Below are 22,677 nucleotides of genomic sequence, written 5' to 3'. Positions count from 1 at the left end.
TAATCCTAGGAATGGACTGAAAAAAGTACTTTCTGAGCACAACTGCTCTCCAAGACAGTCAAACAGATAAAATGTTCAACATAACTTCCTCTAAACTCTTTCTGAAATGTACTAGCTACAGAGAGGGCGATACTAAAGACTCTGGTTAAATGTCTGAAGGGAGAACCTCATCCTAAATTCTTGTTCTGAACACAATATGCTCCAAGCACACGATGTGAGCCTCAACGCTTGAGCAACTCTTTCCCACAGATGAAGGCTGCCTGGTTGAGAACCCCAAATGAGACCGGCAGAATTAACACTGATCACAGGCCTCTTTCTACATATCATCTCGTTTTCCACTAACTGAGTATCACAACAGACCAACCCTGGTCCTCCAGTACCCCCGACAGTATCACCAGCATGGCATGTTTTTTTCCTTCATTGTCGTGATTAAACCCAGGGAAGAGTATGAAACCAATCCTGTAACCAATTTGTTAGTTAACGGCAACAATCATTAGCAGGAAGTCTTATCTTGATGTCCATATTACTGCTGTGTGAAATAGAGAGGCTTTCTAAGTTCTAGATCAGTGTTTCCCAACCCTGGTCCTCCAGTACATCCTCAACAGACCAACCCTGGTCCTCCAGTACATCCTCAACAGACCAACCCTGGTCCTCCAGTACCCCTCAACAGACCAACCCTGGTACTCCAGTACATCCTCAACAGACCAACCCTAGTCTTCCAGTACCCCTCAACAGACCAACCCTGGTCCTCCAGTACCCCCTCAACAGACCAACCCCAGTACCCCCCCGACAGACCAGGGGGACCAACCCTGGTCTGTCAACACCCCCCCTGACAGACCAACAGTGCAGGGTTGGGCTGTTGAGGGGTACCAGGGTTGGTCTGTTGAGGATGTACTGGAGGACCAGGGTTGGTCTGTTGAGGGGGTACTGGAGGACCAGGGTTGGTCTGTTGAGGGGGTACTGGAGGACCAGGGTTGGTCTGTTGAGGGGGTACTGGAGGACCAGGGTTGGTCTGTTGAGGGGGTACTGGAGGACCAGGGTTGGGAAACACAATCTGGTGTATTATTATCTTCACCACAAGGGGGCAGTTGCTTATAGACAACACAGATGTTAAAACAACATTGGAGGGGTTTAAATTAGCCATGACCACTGACAATAGAACAAGGTTCAGTCTGTCTGCCATGACCACTGACAATAGAACAAGGTTCAGTCTGTCTGCCATGACCACTGACAATAGAACAAGGTTCAGTCTGTCTGCCATGACCACTGACAATAGAACAAGGTTCAGTCTGTCTGCCATGACCACTGACAATAGAACAAGGTTCAGTCTGTCTGCCATGACCACTGACAATAGAACAAGGTTCAGTCTGTCTGCCATGACCACTGACAATAGAACAAGGTTCAGTCTGTCTGCCATGACCACTGACAATAGAACAAGGTTCAGTCTGTCTGCCATGACCACTGACAATAGAACAAGGTTCAGTCTGTCTGCCATGACCACTGACAATATAACAAGGTTCAGTCTGTCTGCCATGACCACTGACAATATAACAAGGTTCAGTCTGTCTGCCATGACCACTGACAATAGAAGAAGGTTCAGTCTGTCTGCCATGACCACTGACAATAGAACAAGGTTCAGTCTGTCTGCCATGACCACTGACAATAGAACAAGGTTCAGTCTGTCTGCCATGACCACTGACAATAGAACAAGGTTCAGTCTGTCTGCCATGACCACTGACAATATAACAAGGTTCAGTCTGTCTGCCATGACCACTGACAATATAACAAGGTTCAGTCTGTCTGCCATGACCACTGACAATAGAACAAGGTTCAGTCCGTCTGCCATGACCACTGACAATAGAACAGTGGTGTAAAGTACTTAAGTAAAAATACTTTAAAATACTACTTAAGTAGTTTTTTTGGGAACAAGGTATATGTACTTCAATATTTATAAATAAAATAATGTACTTTTACTCTAAGTTTTCCCTCACACCCAAAAAATGTGAAATGCTGGGCAGGCCAGATTTTTTATTTAATTTTTTAATTCAGGCACTTAAAGAGAAAATCCCTGGTCATCCCTACTGCATCTGATCACTAAAGACAAATTCTTTGTTTGTAAATGATGTCTGAGTGTTGGAGTGTGGCCCTGGCTATAGGTAAATGATGTCTGAGTGTTGGAGTGTACCCCTGGCTATAGGTAAATGATGTCTGAGTGTTGGAGTGTGCCCCTGGCTATAGGTAAATGATGTCTGAGTGTTGGAGTGTGGCCCTGGCTATAGGTAAATGATGTCTGAGTGTTGGAGTGTGGCCCTGGCTATAGGTAAATGATGTCTGAGTGTTGGAGTGTACCCCTGGCTATCAGTACATTTAAAAAACAAGAAAATGGTGCCGTCTGGTTTGCTTAATATAAGGAATTTGACATGATTTATACTTTTACTTTTGTATATTAAGTATATTTAAAACCAAATACCTATAGACTTTCTCAAGTAGTATTTTACTGGGTGACTTTCACTTTTACTTGAGTCATTTTCTATTACGATATCTTTACTTTTACTCAAGTATTACAATTGGATACTTTTTCCATCAGTGACAAGAGAACAAGGTTCCGTTTGTATGAATGCTAGACAACAGTCTCCACAGCACCAGAGATATCTGGTTATCTACTGTTTATCTGCTGTACTGTCAGGCCCAAAAAGAGGCTCAACTTTTCACTGCAGTCAAGAGGATTCACCACATCCCTCTCTCTTAGTATGTTAAGATGTGTTGTCTACAAACTAAGTCACAATATATAATGATTAAAAACATTCTAATTTATGAAACTATTGCATAACATCCCATTCATTTCCTTTGTTTTTCCATCCCTATGTCAAGACTACAATCAGCCAATCCTACGGGACAACAGCAGTCACCTGACCCTGCAATTGCAGCAATGTGACAAACAACACATTTCTAGTGGTCACCTTTCTCTTGACTCCAAGTACGGTGTGGGCCTTTGCTAGGATGGGTAGCGACCAATCAAAACCATCCTCATCGTCCTCACTGCACTCCTCAGAGACGCGCAAGCCTTGTTCTCCGGCGGCGTGGTGACGCTGGTAGGTTCTGTAGGGCTTCTTACTGTAGACCTTAGTGGGAGGACGAGGGTGAGTCATCAGGTAGACCACCTCTCTCTCCTCCTTCTCCCAACAACTAGCCTGCTCCTTAAGTCGCTCAGCCTGAAATGAACACCCAGATCAACAGACATTATTACCATCTCGGAGAAACACACAGGCAGGCAGAGACTCAACATCCTCATCCGTAAGGGGAAATAAACAGACACGCGTACGCAAGTAAGTCTGCCTTAGACTTGACCACTGACAATAGAACAAGGTTCAGTTTGTCTACATGACTGTTGCACAACAGTCTCCACAGCACATGATTAGTTGATTATTTGACACACACGCACGCACGCACGCACACACACACACACACACACACACACACACACACACACACACACACACACACACACACACACACACACACACACAGACACAGACACAGACACAGACACAGACACAGACACACACACACACACACACACACACACACACACACACACACACACACACACACACACACACACACACACACACACACACTAATTTTAAAATGCTCAACAGTTTCCCGTGTGTATCAAGTAAGAACGGTCCATCACCCAAAGGACATTCGACCAACTGGACACAACAGTGGGAAGCATTGGAGCAAAATGGGCCAGCATCCCTGTGGAACGCTTTTGAAAGTTTGTAGAGTCCATGCCCCGACGAATTGAGGCTGTTCCGAGGACAAAAGAGGTTGTTGCAACTCAATATTAGGAAGGTGTTTGCGAATCTTTTGTACACTCAGTGTTTAGCTTCCCCTGTAATTTCTGATATTTTGTAAAATTTGAATTGTATTATCAGGTACACGTTGATATTGAATGCTGCACCTGTTGGGTAGGGCTTTGATATTGAACGCTGCACCTGTTGGATAGGGCTTTGATATTGAACGCTGCACCTGTTGGGTAGGGCTTTGATATTGAACGCTGCACCTGTTGGGTAGGGCTTTGATATTGAACGCTGCACCTGTTGGGTAGGGCTTTGATATTGAACGCTGCACCTGTTGGGTAGGGCTTTGATATTGAATGCTGCACCTGTTGGGTAGGGCTTTGATATTGAACGCTGCACCTGTTGGGTAGGGCTTTGATATTGAACGCTGCACCTGTTGGGTAGGGCTTTGATATTGAACGCTGCACCTGTTGGGTAGGGCTTTGATATTGAACGCTGCACCTGTTGGGTAGGGCTTTGCACAATAAGCATTTCACTATACGTGTGGAAAACAAACACAATCTGAATTAACATCATGACATTCCAATCACCATGATGATGACGTGACTAGACTGCCTCTTCTTGTTGACTGGATGTGTGTGTGTGTGTGTGTGTGTGTGTGTGTGTGTGTGTGTGTGTGTGTGTGTGTGTGTGTGTGTGTGTGTGTGTGTGTGTGTGTGTGTGTGTGTGTGTGTGTGTGTGTGTGTGTGTGTGTGTGTGTGTGTGTGTGTGTGTGTCAAAGCAGAGGAAGAATTTGCTGTTAAGCAACCATGGAGAGATTGCATGTCATGGAATATTTAGTACTATTAATTATGTAGTGAAGTGATTTGGGGCAATTTTGCACCACATTAAATGTCTAGTGACAGTGAACAGGCTTTGCCCATTACTGTCCTTGGTTTGAACTCTGAAAGCTAACCAAACAATACATTTAACAAACTGTAAGGGGGGGGGGGGTGGAATGATCACACAGCCTCACCTGAAGATACTGGCTACTGACTAAGCCTATAGAACTAGAGCAGAGATACTGGGTGTGCAGGGTTTTGTACCAGCCCAGCACAAACACCTAATTTACCTAACCATGTTCTAGACTAGACCAGACTGAAGACCGTGATTAGTCGATTGTTTGCCTGGGGTTTTAGTGATGAGCTGAAAAAAACAAAAACACTGCATACCCATTGGCTCTTGAGGAGCACAGTGGAATAACACTGTGTAGATGTGGTGTGCGTCTTTACGAGACTTACATCCATCTCAGCCTCTCTCTCCTCCTCAGACAGGACAGAGTTGAGGGCCACAGCGGGGGTCCAGTGCAGGGCGTCAGGGTCGACCTGGTTCAGCCTGGGGGTGACTCGCAGCTTCTCCATGTGTCTCTGGATCAATCGCTCTCTTCGGATCACCACAAACCTAGAGTAGTAAATCAACAAGATAAAATCAATCAATCTATACTGATTCACTACATCAGGGCAGTCCAACCATCTTTCTGGAGAGCTAAGGTCCTGTGGGTTTTCAGTCCAACCCTCTTTCTGGAGATCTACCGTCCTGTGGATTTTCAGTCCAACCCTCTTTCTGGAGAGCTAAGGTCCTGTGGGTTTTCAGTCCAACCCTCTTCCTGGAGATCTACCGTCCTGTGGATTTTCAGTCCAACCCTCTTTCTGGAGAGCTAAGGTCCTGAGGGTTTTCAGTTCAACCCTAATTTAACACACCTGATTCTACTAATTAGCTGCTCAACAAACTGATTCTACTAATTAGCTGCTCAACAAGACCTTAACTAGCTGAATAAGAAATGCTAAATTAGGGTTGGACTGAAAACCTACAGGACAGTAGATCTCCAGGAAGAGGGTTGGACTGAAAACCTACAGGACAGTAGATCTCCAGGAAGAGGGTTGGACTGAAAACCTACAGGACAGTAGATCTCCAGGAAGAGGGTTGGACTGAAAACCTACAGGACAGTAGATCTCCAGGAAGAGGGTTGGACTGAAAACCTACAGGACAGTAGATCTCCAGGAAGTGGGTTGGACTGAAAACCTACAGGACAGTAGATCTCCAGGAAGATGGTTGGACTGAAAACCTACAGGACAGTAGATATCCAGGAAGAGGGTTGGACTGAAAACCTACAGGACAGTAGATCTCCAGGAAGAGGGTTGGACTGAAAACCTACAGGACAGTAGATCTCCAGGAAGAGAGTTGGACTGAAAACCTACAGGACAGTAGATCTCCAGGAAGAGGGTTGGACTGAAAACCTACAGGACAGTAGATCTCCAGGAAGAGGGTTGGACTGAAAACCTACAGGACAGTAGATCTCCAGGAAGAGGGTTGGACTGAAAACCTACAGGACAGTAGATCTCCAGGAAGAGGGTTGGACTGAAAACCTACAGGACAGTAGATATCCAGGAAGAGGGTTGGACTGAAAACCTACAGGACAGTAGATATCCAGGAAGAGGGTTGGACTGAAAACCTACAGGACAGTAGATATCCAGGAAGAGGGTTGGACTGAAAACCTACAGGACAGTAGATATCCAGGAAGAGGGTTGGACTGAAAACCTACAGGACAGTAGATCTCCAGGAAGAGAGTTGGACTGAAAACCTACAGGACAGTAGATCTCCAGGAAGAGAGTTGGACTGAAAACCTACAGGACAGTAGATCTCCAGGAAGAGAGTTGGACTGAAAACCTACAGGACAGTAGATCTCCAGGAAGAGAGTTGGACTGAAAACCTACAGGACAGTAGATCTCCAGGAAGAGAGTTGGACTGAAAACCTACAGGACAGTAGATCTCCAGGAAGAGAGTTGGACTGAAAACCTACAGGACAGTAGATCTCCAGGAAGAGAGTTGGACTGAAAACCTACAGGACAGTAGATCTCCAGGAAGAGAGTTGGACTGAAAACCTACAGGACAGTAGATCTCCAGGAAGAGAGTTGGACTGAAAACCTACAGGACAGTAGATATCCAGGAAGAGGGTTGGACTGAAAACCTACAGGACAGTAGATCTCCAGGAAGAGAGTTGGACTGAAAACCTACAGGACAGTAGATCTCCAGGAAGAGAGTTGGACTGAAAACCTACAGGACAGTAGATCTCCAGGAAGAGAGTTGGACTGAAAACCTACAGGACAGTAGATCTCCAGGAAGAGAGTTGGACTGAAAACCTACAGGACAGTAGATCTCCAGGAAGAGGGTTGGACTGAAAACCTACAGGACAGTAGATCTCCAGGAAGAGAGTTGGACTGAAAACCTACAGGACAGTAGATCTCCAGGAAGAGAGTTGGACTGAAAACCTACAGGACAGTAGATCTCCAGGAAGAGAGTTGGACAGCCCTGGTCTACATGGATCACAGATTCACTACATTCACTACATTTAATGTTTGATTCTCCCCGACTGTAGTTTCTATTATGGTGATTGTTAGTTTTCAAAGACTACGTTAATTTAAAATGTATATCGGTCCATTATCTTCTCTAAACAACTTTATATATGGTTTTAATCATTTAAGTTTACACTGAACATGTTTTTACCATCCCATTTAAAAAAAGTTTTTTTTTTTTAAATATATATATTTTTTAAAATCATATACTCTGGAGTGGCCCACTAATACAGGGGAAACACTGAGTATATTCTGATTACCACAAACCTAGAGTAATAATCAACAAGATCAATCAATCAATCAATATATTCTGATTACCACAAACCTAGAGTAACAATCAACAAGATCAATCAATCTATTCTGATTACCACAAACCTAGAGTAATAATCAACAAGATCAATCAATCTATTCCGATTACCACAAACCTAGAGTAATAATCAACAAGATCGATCAATCAATCAATCTATTCTGATTACCACAAACCTAGAGTAATAATCAACAAGATCGATCAATCAATTTATTCTGATTACCACAAACCTAGAGTAATAATCAACAAGATCGATCAATCAATCAATCTATTCCGATTACCACAAACCTAGAGTAATAATCAACAAGATCGATCAATCAATTTATTCTGATTACCACAAACCTAGAGAGGAGCAATCATAAACTATGTCAAAAAGCACCAGCTTTCAAAAATATCTTTTGAACATCAATCGATATCTTCTGATCACAACAAACCTAGACAGAAATCATACACCAATTAATCAAACAATATATTATTTTGTTTTACATTAGAAATTGTCATTAAGTACTGTCAAAGTGCTTAAACAGGAAACCAATAACAAAAAGACTATCTGTATGAGAATAAATCCATGATGCATCCATTAATAAAGCTGAAACAGAGGATTCTCATGATGGAAAAGCAGCAGGTGCTCTTCTCTCGGTCTGTCACTTGACCAGCCTCTGTCAACATTTTGCTGCATTAATGGAGACCACGTTCAAAACAACCGACAGACGGATGTCGGACAGACAGGTGTCAGAAAGGAGGGAACACGTGCAGACAGACAGACAGACAGGTGTCAGAAAGGAGGGGACAGACAGACAGACAGACAGACAGACAGACAGACAGACAGACAGACAGACAGACAGACAGACAGACAGACAGACAGACAGACAGACAGACAGACAGACAGACAGACAGACAGACAGACAGACAGACAGAGACAGACACACAGACAGACACACAAACAGACAGAGACACACACAAACAGACAGAGACACACAAACAGACAGACAGACACACAAACAGACAGACAGACACACAAACAGACAGACAGACACACAAACAGACAGACAGACACACAAACAGACAGACACACAAACAGACAGACACACAAACAGACAGACACACAAACAGACAGACACACAAACACACAAACAGACAGACACAAACAGACAGAGACACACACACACAGTGCAAGTGTGTGACTTAAGACTGACCTGCCGTCCTGTCTGTCAATCATGCGGAGGTTTTGGAGAGTAGCAGTAATGTCATGTGGGCACATCCCAGTGGCCTTGCTTATTCCTTTAATGCTGATGTGTTTATCTGGCTGCTTATAGAGGTACTCCACCATGACACTTTTCCAATATGCCAGGTAGGATAAGCGACCCAGATCTGACAGAGGCTTCTCTGGGGAGCCAGCTTGTCCTTCCTGCCTCGTGAGAAGGTAACCTGAAACAGACACATTCAAACAAAACAAAATGACGTGAGACGATGAAGGCATAACATGGAAAAGACGCAGTAGCTTACCTAAAATGACCTATTATAACAAAACAACAATTTTGTGAGAGAGTAGGTAACCTAAAAAAGACACATTCAAATGATGTGTGGGCCCCTCTGGCCCCCACTCACAGAGGTTTCTTCTCTCTTCAACTGTTGTCCTTACCTCGATGTTGAGCTCCCCATCTCTCCTTGCCCTAGATCCACAGTGACTAGCCTAACTTATCAGGAACCGAGACTCGACTGTAGCTCTTTACCTACTTCCTTAGAAATATAATAATGATAGTGGACAGACAGACACCTTCTGTAATTCCCCTCGTCACTGCAATAATACACATACTCTCCATCATCCTTACCAACAACAAATTATTACTACTCATATGCTGATTATGTATAATCTACGAGGAGCTATGCGTTCTATGGAAAATAATGAACTACGTGGAAGGTAGGTGTGACCTTCCACAGAGTTGCATTATTTTTCAGAGAACACAGAGAGCCCTGAGTTGATTATCCCCTTTCATAGTGTAACGACCCTGGGTTTACAAGCTCGGATATCGACTCTGCCGCTCGAGCTTTTGCGGCACAGTCGATGTGGACTTCGGGCTAGAAGGTCGAGGGTTCGAGACGTGCTCCCTGACGGTTTCATTACAATACCATTGGCTATAATTGAACACATTTGCTGGTAGAAATGTGTTCAACGTCCCCTGGAGTAGCCAGCTTGCAAAGTTGACTAGACAGCTCCAGTGGTTGCCGTGGTAACCAAATACACAGGCTTGCTAGTTTAGCTCACCAATAAGAGAGCAACACTCGAGGAGATCCGATGTATAATGACAAACACCACAGGTCACTTCATTGATATAGTTTGGAAGGACACAACAGGTGTCTGTAAATCATGGCTGCGTGTGGCTTGATGTCATTGGTTGATTTACAGCTACAAAAACAAAAAAACATATAAAAAGCATCATTGATACAATAATAAAAAATTAAAAACGATTACCTAACATTCTTATATGGAAACGGTACATGAATGATATTTTTGTTCTATGGAGGCGTGATGCAAAACAGCTCCAGGGCGTTCCCATGCTTTTCTTAACTCTTGTTCTGAGCACCTGAGATTCACTATGCAGTCTGACACACGTCAAATCAATTTCCTTGATCTTTTGATTTCGTGTGAGGATAACGTTCTATACACGGATCTTTACAGGAAACCTACTGATCCTAACAGTTTGTTGAGGGCTGATAGTTGGCACACGCTTCTCTTGAAAAACAGTTTACCCTACAGCCAACTCTGTCACATCAAAGAAGATAAGATTGACAGAAATCAGACTGAGATGCAAAGAAACTTCAAGGAGAGGGGGGGGGGGGTACAAAAACAGTCATATTAATACTGCCATTGAGAAAATCCCAAACAAATCGATACATGATCTCTTTCAAGGACAGTCTGGCAAAAATAAGCATTCTTGTGTTCTAACTACGCGCTATTCAAAGTGCTCTGAAGAAATTAAGGGAATCGTCAACCTTCGTCAACCATTTTGAAAAGAAGGTCGACGACATCCGATCCTCGTTTGCTAAGTCAAACGACACCGCTGGTTCTGCTCACACTGCCCTACCCTGTGCTCTGACCTCTTTCTCCCCTCTCTCTCCAGATGAAATCTCGCGTCTTGTGACGGCCGGCCGCCCAACAACCTGCCCGCTTGACCCTATCCCCTCCTCTCTTCTCCAGACCATTTCCGGAGACCTTCTCCCTTACCTCACCTCGCTCATCAACTCATCCCTGACCGCTGGCTACGTCCCTTCCGTCTTCAAGAGAGCGAGAGTTGCACCCCTTCTGAAAAAACCTACACTCGATCCCTCCGATGTCAACAACTACAGACCAGTATCCCTTCTTTCTTTTCTCTCCAAAACTCTTGAACGTGCCATCCTTGGCCAGCTCTCCCGCTATCTCTCTCAGAATGACCTTCTTGATCCAAATCTGTCAGGTTTCAAGACTAGTCATTCAACTGAGACTGCTCTTCTCTGTATCACGGAGGCGCTCCGCACCGCTAAAGCTAACTCTCTCTCCTCTGCTCTCATCCTTCTAGACCTATCGGCTGCCTTCGATACTGTGAACCATCAGATCCTCCTCTCCACCCTCTCCGAGTTGGGCATCTCCGGCGCGGCCCACGCTTGGATTGCGTCCTACCTGACAGGTCGCTCCTACCAGGTGGCGTGGCGAGAATCTGTCTCCTCACCACGCGCTTTCACCACTGGTGTCCCCCAGGGCTCTGTTCTAGGCCCTCTCCTATTCTTGCTATACACCAAGTCACTTGGCTCTGTCATAACCTCACATGGTCTCTCCTATCATTGCTATGCAGACGACACACAATTAATCTTCTCCTTTCCCCCTTCTGATGACCAGGTGGAAAATCGCATCTCTGCATGTCTGGCAGACATATCAGTGTGGATGACGGATCACCACCTCAAGCTGAACCTCGGCAAGACGGAGCTGCTCTTCCTCCCGGGGAAGGACTGCCCGTTCCATGATCTCGCCATCACGGTTGACAACTCCATTGTGTCCTCCTCCCAGAGCGCTAAGAACCTTGGCGTGATCCTGGACAACACCCTGTCGTTCTCAACTAACATGTAGATCCTTCAAACACCGTCAAACAAGGAAACGAATCCCAATCAAAAGGTGTTATCACATGCTTTACAAAGGCAGTTATTTATCTTGTCCTTGTGGTAAAAAAAAAATGTGAGTAAAATGAAGCGCAAACTAAAAGTAAGAACTCAAAAGTAAGAATCTTGGAGCATCGTAGCGCAAATTAGGTGCAAAAACAAGATTTACCCAGTTACGGCACACTTTCTTGGAAGTGAACCACTATTTCGTCCCTTCGTTATATCGGCATCGAACATGTCACCCTCCCTAGGAAAGGGGGTGACCTCGACTATTTATTGTTAAAATGAGAGGCTGCCTGGATCTTAAATCTTTCTTGAATTTGGTAGCTCAAGTTGACCAGTAGTGTGTGCCACAGAAAGTATGACTCTAGACACAAAATTAAGGAACCCCCCCTCTTCTATTTTGGGACTGCAAAGCCTGGCACACTTCTGAATCATTTGTGGTGACCTATCATGCCCTCTGATGTGTGCCACAGGAAGTACTAGACTCTAGCCACAAAAGGAAGTGGTTATTTCAGCAATAAGCATTTTCAGAGCCCTCTACCCATCCCTCAATCCTCCATCCCACCATGGTTTTCCCTCTTATGGATTTTCCTACGTTTAAAAAATATATATTTTCTGTTTTGTTTTAAGAATGTAGGTACAGTAGTAGTAATAAAATAATAATAACAATGATAAATTAAACTTGGGCGAAAAATAAAGTCAACATGAGTGAAGAGGAAAGGGACAGACTAGATCCCAACTATCTCGGCCATATATACGATTCTCGGTCTCGAAGGGAAAATCCCGGACTTGGAAGATGACAAGGGGGTTATCTTCCCTAAAATAAGTGTGGATCACCTGAGGCCTCATATAGAGGAGACTCCTCGGATCCCTCATAAAATAAAATCAGCATCCTTCCAGGTGTTACAGAGGCTTGGGGAGGAAAATATGTACATGTGCTGTTTAGAATCGGCCCATATCAAATATTTTATCGGTATCTCCACAGAACTGATCCAAATATGGAGCTGGAAAGTGAGGTAAGACTGTGTTGCACATACAGTATATGTAAAAACACAGTATGTGTGTGATTAATCTGTATTCATAAGGAAAACCTAAATGGCTGTTTTTCCCATGTAACAGATTTACCTTCACTGTCTTTCATTTTTTTCTTCTGTCAGAGCATCAATACCTACATGTTCCATCTGGTGCAGAATTTTAACAGGCAGTCAACCGAGCAGCTTTCTACATTGACGCCTTTAAAATGACTGGCACTTGGGGGAGCAAGAAATCAAAACTTAAGGTCGGTTGAATTATTCTCATAATATTATATCTGACAGATTCTGAACTCAAGCAACTGTATCCTTGCTCTTTTAAATTTCAGATTGATCCAATGATGTACAAGTACATTATTGGCATCATCAATGAACACAACCGCTGGACTGTGGCGGTAAGAGCCGCTGAGGCAATACTAATTCATACATACATAATACAGAATATACATCTGAACAGATACACGTGTGTAAAATGGCATTGTACACTTGCAAATTATAATCTTAAATTTAACATAATTCTGTTGGGGAAAAATCCAATGACCATCACATTTCCCCCCCCCCCAGTTTGCTGAATGTGTTCTGAAGGAGGAGTCGATTGTCTTTACAAATACAAAGATGTTAACATCAGGAGAGAAGAAATAGCAGTCGCTCTCCTCCAAAACACTGGTCAATTGAAAAAACATGTATATGGATCTTTCAAGGTTATCTTTGATCCACCTTTTGACTAGATAAGCCACTAGTATTTAAATAATTGTGTTACAAGAAACCAATACTATTCCCTTGTTCCCCGTTTGCTCAGAAAAATACATGTAAAGATGTATAGACTACTTGACATGATGTTTTGCAAGATGACCTGAGCCAACTGTGCCACTTCTGTGGTGAGGTGGACAATAATGAGGAAGACGCTACCTGGGTAATTTCTTGTTCACTTCTAAAAGGCACATTTTTACGAGTACGAATTTGTATAAGTAGTAATATTTCTAGAGGTAGCATTATCCACTTTGTTGTCTGATAATGAGATAATTGTAAAGCAAGAAAATGCATTTAATGTGGTAAACATATGAACATTTTTCTTCATAAATGTCAGATTGGTTGTGACCGCTAACCCACGTTGGTTCCACCGGTCCGGTACCATCCCATCATAGGAGGATTATGTCTGCGCTGCCTGTCAGGACGAGGTTGGGCTTGAGGTCCAGGCGGTGGTATCACCTGTGGAACTAAATGTGGAACTCAATGTTCAGTCCAGCTGTTGCAGCTTTCTAATTTATTTATGTTATTTATTGTCTTTTATTTGTGATTTATTGTCATATTATATCTTATTATGCAAATATATATATATATATGTATTTCCTATTGAAATGTTTGTTAACAAACTTACCTTTTTATTTTTGTGTGACAATATTTGTGTATTATTTTTTATTTCCTTAAAACATTAGAAAAGGCTTCTAAAATACATGCTTATGTTTCTTTATACTCTAATTTTACTTTCTGTATTACACTCTACTGGTCAACATCAGCTACCAAAATGATTATGAAGCGTGCCAAGCCTTGCAGTCCCAAAATAGAAGGTGGGAGGAGAATTTCGGCAGGCAAGAAAATAGCCTTGCCCCCCCCCCCCTTCTAATAAACATCACTTCAGGATAGACAACCGGAATGAATAATTAATAAGATAATACACTTGAAACAAATAGCCAAAAAGAAAACTGCAGACATTACTAACGTCTCCTTGCGATCAAACAGTCATAAAACAATTTAAAAAATGAAACGCAGCCTAACATGATCAGAAATCTCAAGCAAGTCGCAGCAATGAAGAATTGAGTGTGTTCACGTGAAGGGGGAGATTCTGACAGGGGGTAGCTTTTCGGCACAACACCAGAACCTATTTCAGTCCAAGTCAAGCACTGAAATAGGACTGGCCTATTTTACGACATTTCCAATTGATGACATTTTTCCCTTTCGCGCTCTGTGGTTATCGAAAGGGAGAGCGCTCAAAAGATTTTTCAAATGCGTTGCGGAACTAGTTAAATTCTCAATGGATGGAAAAACAGACTTTGTTTGCTTGCTGTTTTGAGGTGAAGAAAACATTACTTTGAGAAGCTCCACAGGTCATTAGTGGTTGTGCCAATCAGGAATACTATCAGATCCACAAATGAGCACATTTATAAGCCTACATTTGCGCGCAGGCCAGGTAGCCTATAGGCCTTCTTCATCCGCACTCAACATTTACAGGAGCGCTTCAAACAAAAGACAACGACTAAATTTACTAAACTTGTAACTGGAAGGAAATCAATCAAAACTCGTTTCTCACAAGTGTAGCATAGGTTGTCCACTCTGCAAACAACGTGTCCACTCCGATGATGAGAACAGGAAGACTGGAATAATAATATTGAGTGCAATTAAAATAAATTACCGTAAACAAAGTAACAAATATTGTAGATTCTAAATTATAGGAATTAACGGTAAATGTACTACTGGTGATATAGGCATTGGGGAATCGATATACACTAACAATCAAACTCAAACAATTCATATAAAACAATGAATGTGTACTAATTGTCGGGAGAGAGACATTGTGTATCTGGGTGCGAGGACAATCCGACGTCTGGGAGGAGGAGTAAGGCGATGCGGTACGGAGCTACAGAACCAGTCAAACGTTTGAGCACACCTACTCATTCAAGGTTTTTCTTTATTTTTACTGTTTTCTACATTGTAGAATAATAGTGAAGACATCAAGACTATGAAATAACACATATGGAATCACGCAGTAAGCAAAAAAGCCTTAAACAAAACAAAATATATATTTTATATTCTTCAAAGTAGCCATCCTTTGCCTTGATGACAGTTTTGCACACACTTGGCATTCTCTCAACCAGCTTCACCTGGAATGTTTTTCCAACAGTCTTGAAGGAGTTCCCACATATGCTGAGCACTTGTTGGCTGCTTTTCCTTCACTCTGTGGTCCAACTCATCCCAAACCATCTCAATTGGGTTGAGGTCGGGTGAATGTGGAGGCCAGGTCATCTGATGCAGCACTCGATCACTCTCCTTGGTCAAATAGCCCTTAGACAGCCTGGAGGTGTTTTGGGTCATTGTCCTGTTGAAAAAAAATGATAGTCCAACTAAGCGCAAACCAGATGGGATGGTGTATCACTGCAGAATGCTGTGGTAGCCATGCTGGTTAAGTGTGCCTTGAATTCTAAATAAATCATAGACAGACAGTGTCACCAGCAAAGCAACCCCACACCTCCTCCTCCATGCTTCACGGTGGGAACTACACATGTCTGTTCACCTACTCCACGTCTCACAAAATCAAAAATCACAAAAATCTCAAATTTGGACTCATCAGACCAAAGGACAGATTTCCACTGGTCTGATGTCCATTGCTCTTGTTTCTTCGTCCAAGCAAGTCTCATCTTACTATTGGTGTCCTTTAGTAGTGGTGAAGGCCTGATTCACACAGTCTCCTCTGAACAGTTGATGTTGAAATGTGTCTGTTACTTGAACTCTGTGAAGCATTTATTTGGGCTGTAATTTCTGAGGCTGGTAACTCTAATGAACTTGTCCTCTGCAGCACAGGTAACTCTGGGTCTTCCTTTCCTGCAGTAGTCCTTATGAGAGACAGTTTCATCATAGCACTTTTTAATTATTTTTAATTATTATTATTATTATTATTTAAAATGTAACCTTTATTTAACTAGGCAAGTCAGTTAAGAACACATTCTTATTTATAATGACGGCCTAGGAACAGTGCCTTGTTCAGGGGCAGAATGACAGATTTTTACATTGTCAGCTCGGGGATTCGATCTCAGGGGATTCAATCTAGCAACCTTTCTGTTACTGGCTCAATGCTTAATGGTTTTTGCGACGACACTTGAAGAAACTTTCAAATTTCTAGAAATGTTCCGCATTGACTGATCTTGATGTCTTGAAGTAATGATGGACTGATCGTTTCTCTTTGCTTATTTGAGCTGTTCTTGCCATAATATGGACTTGGTCTTTTACCAAATAGGGCTATCTTCTGTATACCACCCTTACCATGTCACAACACAACTGATTGGCTCAAACGCATTAAGGAAAGAAATTCCACAAATTAACTTTTAACTTCTTCGAGATAGGGGGCGCTCTTTTAATTTTTGGATAAAAAACGTTCCCGTTTTAAACAAGATATTTTGTCACGAAAAGATTCTCGACTATGCATGTAATTGACAGCTTTGGAAAGAAAAAACTCTGACGTTTCCAAAACTGCAAAGATATTATCTGTGAGTGCCCCAGAACTGATGCTACAGGCGAAACCAAGATTAAGTTTCATACAGGAAATGCCCCAGATTCTGAAGGAGCTGTGTTCCAATGTCTCCTTATATGGTTGTGAATGCGCCAGGAATGAGCCTGCCCTTTCTGTCGTTTCCCCAAGGTGTCTGCAGCATTGTGACGTATTTGTAGGCATATCATTGGAAGATTGACCATAAGAGACTACATTTACCAGGTGTCCGCCCGGTGTCCTGCGTCAAAATTATTGCGTAATCTCCAGGTCCATGCGCGTTCCATTTCTTCAGAGGATTAACTAAACTGCCACGAATGACTTATCATCGAATAGATATGTGAAAAACACCTCGAGGATTGATTCTAAACAACGTTTGCCATGTTTCTGTCGTTTTTCTCTTACCCAAACGTGATGAAGAAAACAGAGCGATTTGTCTACACAAATAATCTTTTTGTAAAAACGGAACATTTGCTATCTGAGAGTCTACTCATTGAAAACATCTGAAGTTCTTCAAAGGTAAATAATTTTATTTGAATGCTTTTCTTGTTTTTGTGAAAATGTTGCATGCTGAATGCTAGGCTAAATGCTATGCTAGGCTATCAATACTCTTACACAAATGCTTGTTGCTATGGTTCAAACGCATATTTTGAAAATCTGAGATGACAGTGTTGTTAACAGAAGGCTAAGCTTGAGAACTAGCATATTTATTTCATTTCATTTGCGATTTTCATGAATAGTTAACGTTGCGTTATGGTAATGAGCTTGAGGCTGTATTCACGATCCCGGGTCCGAGATGGCTAGAATCAAGAGGTTAACAAGGCAAAATTGTTAATTGAAATGCCTTCCAGGTGACTACATCATGAAGCTGGTAAAGAGAATGCCAAGAGTGTGCAAAGCTGTCTTCAAGGCAAAGGTTGGCTAAGAATCTAAAATAGATTTAGATTTGTTTTACACTTTTTAGGTTACTACACGATTCCATATGTGTTATTTCATAGTGTTTATGTCTTCACTAGTATTCTACAATGTAAAAAATAGTCAAAATGAAGGAAATCCCTTGAATGAGTAGGTGTGTTCAGACTTCTGACTTGGTTCTGTATTTGTTACAGACTAAAAAAAAGTCTCTGTCGACCAAGCAATTGGCGGCCCTACATAAGAGCAAGGTTAGGACGGATGGTTTGGTTAGCTAAACTAGCAAGTCTGTTTGGTTACCAAGGCAACTACTGTCTAGTGGTAAAAGTACTAAATCATAGCCATGGTATAAAAAGGAACTTGGGGCTCCATGTGTTCTGTGGAAGGTTAGTTAGTTCCACTCAGTTAGCGCGTCGTGGAACACACTTTCTATGGAACGCACAGCCCCTCGATGATTATCCCATACATAAATGGGCTGATTATGTCATTAAAAATGATCTCAAGGCAGATAGTCTCCAACAGTAGGTAACCTAACAAGACAGTCAGACGAAACAATACTGCGTTTACGTAGACAACCCGAATTCAGATAATGTTGTATGCTTTAGATGCCCGGATGTCATACTAATTTCAGCCTTTCTTCTAGTAGAATTCACTCTATTGGTGGAAGAGAATCCTATTCGGAGACCCATGGGGTCTGACAACAGCTGATAATCAGCTGAGGGGACAGGTTGTACCAAAATGAATCAATGGGGGAAATCAACACAACTGTACATTAGATGATGCACTCTCAGTAGGAGGAGCCGAGTGTGCCGTTATTTGATGCTTACTGCACTCGTTTGAACTAAACAGTATGTTCTAAATAGTATGTTGTACGATTAGTACACAGTATGCAGTTTAAATAAGTAGTAGACAAGCCAGATTTGGGGACACGGACCACATTCAAACAATACCATTTTGTGAGAAAGTAGGTTACTATGTAACTTAAAAAAAGACAAAAACACATGCTAGCCAGAGACAGCTGCATGTCTTAGATTTCATTTCAATCTCCGTCCTGTCAAAAATGACATTCATAATGTGACGTGCCATCCTGTGTTGGGGAGCAGATCCATTTTCACCTTCAAACAGTAGAAAGGGAGGCAATCAGTTTCCCTCTCCTTCAACCTCTGTCAGCTATGATACATGCTGCCAAGGGCAACAAAAGGAGATGGAGAGGAAGGGGGAGAGGAGAAGAGGGGGGGAGGGGGAGGAGGAGAAGAGGGGGGGGGGGAGAGAGGGGAAAGAGGGGGAGAGGAGAAGAGGGGGTGGGGGAGAGGAGAAGAGGGGGGGGGGAGAGAGGAGAAGAGGGAGAGGAGAAGAGGGGAGGGGGAGGAGGAGAGGGGAGAGGAGAAGAGGGGGTGGGGGGAGGGAGAAGAGGGGGGGGGGAGAGAGGAGAAGAGGGGAGGGGGAGAGGAGAAGAGGGGGAGAGGAGGAGAAGAGGGGGGGGGGGAGAGGGAGAAGAGGGGAGGGGGAGAGGAGAAGAGGGGAGGGGGAGAGAGGAGAAGAGGGGAGGGGGAGAGGAGAAGAGGGGAGGGGGGGGAGAAGAGGGGGGAGGAGAGAGGGGGGAGAGGAGAAGAGGGGGGGAGGGAGAGGAGAAGAGGGGGGGGGGGAGAGGAGAAGAGGGGGGAGAGAGAAGAGGGGGGAGGAGAGGAGAAGAGGGGGGAGGAGGGGGAGGAGAAGAGGGGGGAGAGAGGGGGGAGAAGAGGGGGAGAGGAGGGGGAAGAGGGGGAGGAGGGGGAGGAGAGAAGAGGGGGGAGAAGAGGGGGGGAGAAGGGGGGAGGAGAAGAGGGGGGGGAGAAGAGGGGGGGGGGAGAGGAGAAGGGGGGGAGGAGAAGAGGGGGGGGGGGAGAGGAGAAGAGGGGGAGGGAGAAGAGGGGGGGGAGAAGAGGGGAGAGGAGAAGAGGGGGGAGAAGGGGGGGAGAGGAGAAGAGGGGGAGGGGAAGAGGAGAAGAGGGGGGAGGAGAAGAGGGGGGGGGAGAAGAGGGGGGGGGGAGAGGAGAAGAGGGGGGGAGGGGGAGAGGAGAAGAGGGGGAGAGGAGAAGAGGGGGAGGGGGAGAGGAGAAGGGGGGAGGGGGAGAGGAGAAGAGGGGGAGAGGGAGGAGGGGGAGGGGGAGAAGAGAAGAGGGGGAGGGGGAGAGGAGAAGAGGGGGGAGGGGGGAGAGGAGAAGAGGGGGAGGGGGAGAGGAGAAGAGGGGGAGGGGAGAGGAGAAGAGGGGGAGAGAAGAGGGGGGAGGAAACAAAGCCACGGAACAAATGGAGGAGAAGCAGCTGGATGTCATTGCTCACAAAAGGCTGCACTTATTAGAGATGAAGAGGAAAAGAACAAAGAACCTAAACGTAAAGAAGGTAGCGGTGTCTGTACGTCATTTGTTGTAGAGCTGTTCTGTCAAGGGTCATCCATTATAAGCAGCTTGAAATTAATGAATGTCTTTTAATGTGTGCACCCACTACCAGGAACCAAACAAGCACATCTAATCACCAAACACTGAATACATAATATGCCAGTCATTATGACAAATGTTCATTATCCAAAGCTCAGGAGAAAGAAGAGAATTGTCAATAATTTACCCCACAAAAATATATACCGCTAGAACAGAGTAATAAGTTAAAACTCAGAAAATAATATTCTAACACTAACAAGTCATATTTTATTCTGTGTGTTTTACTAAATGCATTTGCTGTGATTTACCATCTGTGAATCTAAACAAAAAGCCTATTCGGAATCCACTGGGGGTAATGATTAGAGAGAGAGAGAGAGAGAAAGAAAAGAGAGAGAAAGAAAAGCATTATTCACGCTGGCAAACGAAGCTAATGCTTTCCCTCGCGCAGCGAAGCTACCTGAGACAAAGTGTTTCTCTAATACCATCCAATAAAAGCAGAACATTTCTAATCTGAACAACTTCCAATTCCAAAGCCACAATGTACAGTCCAAATGGCACCCTTTTCCCTAGTTAGTGCACTACAGCCCTGTAGGACCCTGGTCAAAAGTAGCACACTACATAGGGTGACATTTAGGACACATCACATTTTCCAATAAAGCCCTCTTTGAGCTCAGAACTCAGCTGTGTTCAATCTCTTCTTAATCCCTCTCTCCCTGTTATCAACACACTGTCAATATCACACATCCATTCTCTCTCTCTCTCCAACCAAATGGGCAGGAAATCAAACACTCTATTACATCGCACGAACACACACACACACACACACACACGCACACGCACACGCACGCACGCACACGCACACACACGAACACACACACACACGCACACACGCACGCACGCACACACGCACACACGCACGCACGCACACACGCACCACTCCTCCAAAGAGAAATAAAGTGTACTAATTAAATAGCTATGACAAACTGTCCAAATCTGGCACCTAAACACAATGCCGTCTCTAGGCAGCAGTTGTTTTCATAAGTACACCAGAACGTCCCGATTATATGATTGAAAACACACTCTTATGCAAGTACACTGAACAAAAATATAAATGCAACACGGTCCCATCATGAGTTGAAATAAAAGATCCCAAAAATGTTCCATATGATTTCCTCATATGAACTGTAATTCAGTAAAATCTTTGAAATTGTTTGCGTTTATATTTCTGATCAATATAAATTGCCTTGATTTACACATTTCAACAAATTCACAAGCACCTGACTGACACAAATCTATGCCCGAGGAAACATTTTAAAATCAGGCAAGCATTCTAGAATCAAGCTGGCATTGAGTTTTATGTTCTTAGAACGCATTAAGGGACTTACTGAAATCAATGAGGAACCTTCCAAAGCCTTGCCTTTGGTACTGAGGCATGATCATTATACAGGAGACATTGTACTTCTGCTGGCAAAGCTTTTCCTGAGGGAAGGGGAAACAGATCAAGTATGTCAGAGCTCTGCTGAAGCTGGCAATTTACTGCACGTGTCACTGTCCTTGTCTAAAGCACACACGCGCACGCACACACACACACAATGGTGCACACACACACGTACATGAACGCGCACAATCCCTTGTGAATACATTTAGCTTACAAGATGACCAATATAGTGTAGACAGTGTCACTGCATTAATCATGACTAATATAGTATAGACAGTGTCACTGTATTAATCATGACTAATATAGTATAGACAGTGTCACTGCATTAATCATGACTAATATAGTATAGACAGTGTCACTGCATTAATCATGACTAATATAGTATAGACAGTATCACTGTATTAATCATGACTAATATAGTATAGACAGTGTCACTGTATTAATCATGACTAATATAGTATAGACAGTGTCACTGCATTAATCATGACTAATATAGTGTAGACAGTCTCACTGTATTAATCATGACTAATATAGTATAGACAGTGTCACTGCATTAATCATGACTAATATAGTATAGACAGTATCACTGTATTAATCATGACTAATATAGTGTAGACAGTATCACTGCATTAATCATGACTAATATACAGTATCACTGCATTAATCATGACTAATATAGTATAGACAGTATCACTGCATTAATCATGACTAATATAGTAAAGACAGTGTCACTGCATTAATCATGACTAATATAGTATAGACAGTATCACTGCATTAATCATGACTAATATAGTAAAGACAGTGTCACTGCATTAATCATGACTAATATAGTATAGACAGTGTCACTGCATTAATCATGACTAATATAGTAAAGACAGTGTCACTGCATTAATCATGACTAATATAGTATAGACAGTATCACTGCATTAATCATGACTAATATACAGTATCACTGCATTAATCATGACTAATATAGTATAGACAG

The 22,677-nt window shown here is 43.2% G+C and overlaps 1 protein-coding gene across 1 annotated transcript in view; it reads right to left on the bottom strand.

Annotated features, from left to right (window-relative positions):
- LOC124040420 (histone acetyltransferase KAT6B-like) overlaps positions 1-22,677 on the bottom strand; it is a 108,921-nt gene that overhangs the window by 5,730 nt on the left and 80,514 nt on the right. Inside the window, exons 12-15 of the mRNA XM_046357591.1 lie at positions 21,640-21,733; positions 8,699-8,930; positions 5,084-5,243; positions 2,961-3,212 (exon numbers count right to left, since the gene is read on the bottom strand). Coding sequence (XP_046213547.1) covers positions 2,961-3,212; positions 5,084-5,243; positions 8,699-8,930; positions 21,640-21,733 — 738 coding nt within the window. The remainder of the gene's footprint in view (positions 1-2,960; positions 3,213-5,083; positions 5,244-8,698; positions 8,931-21,639; positions 21,734-22,677) is intronic.

The sequence above is a fragment of the Oncorhynchus gorbuscha genome, linkage group LG07 (genome assembly GCF_021184085.1).
Source record: "Oncorhynchus gorbuscha isolate QuinsamMale2020 ecotype Even-year linkage group LG07, OgorEven_v1.0, whole genome shotgun sequence".
Lineage (NCBI taxonomy): Eukaryota > Metazoa > Chordata > Actinopteri > Salmoniformes > Salmonidae > Oncorhynchus > Oncorhynchus gorbuscha.
Note: the sequence above shows the minus strand (reverse complement) of the source record. Positions and strands in the feature narration are given on the sequence as shown.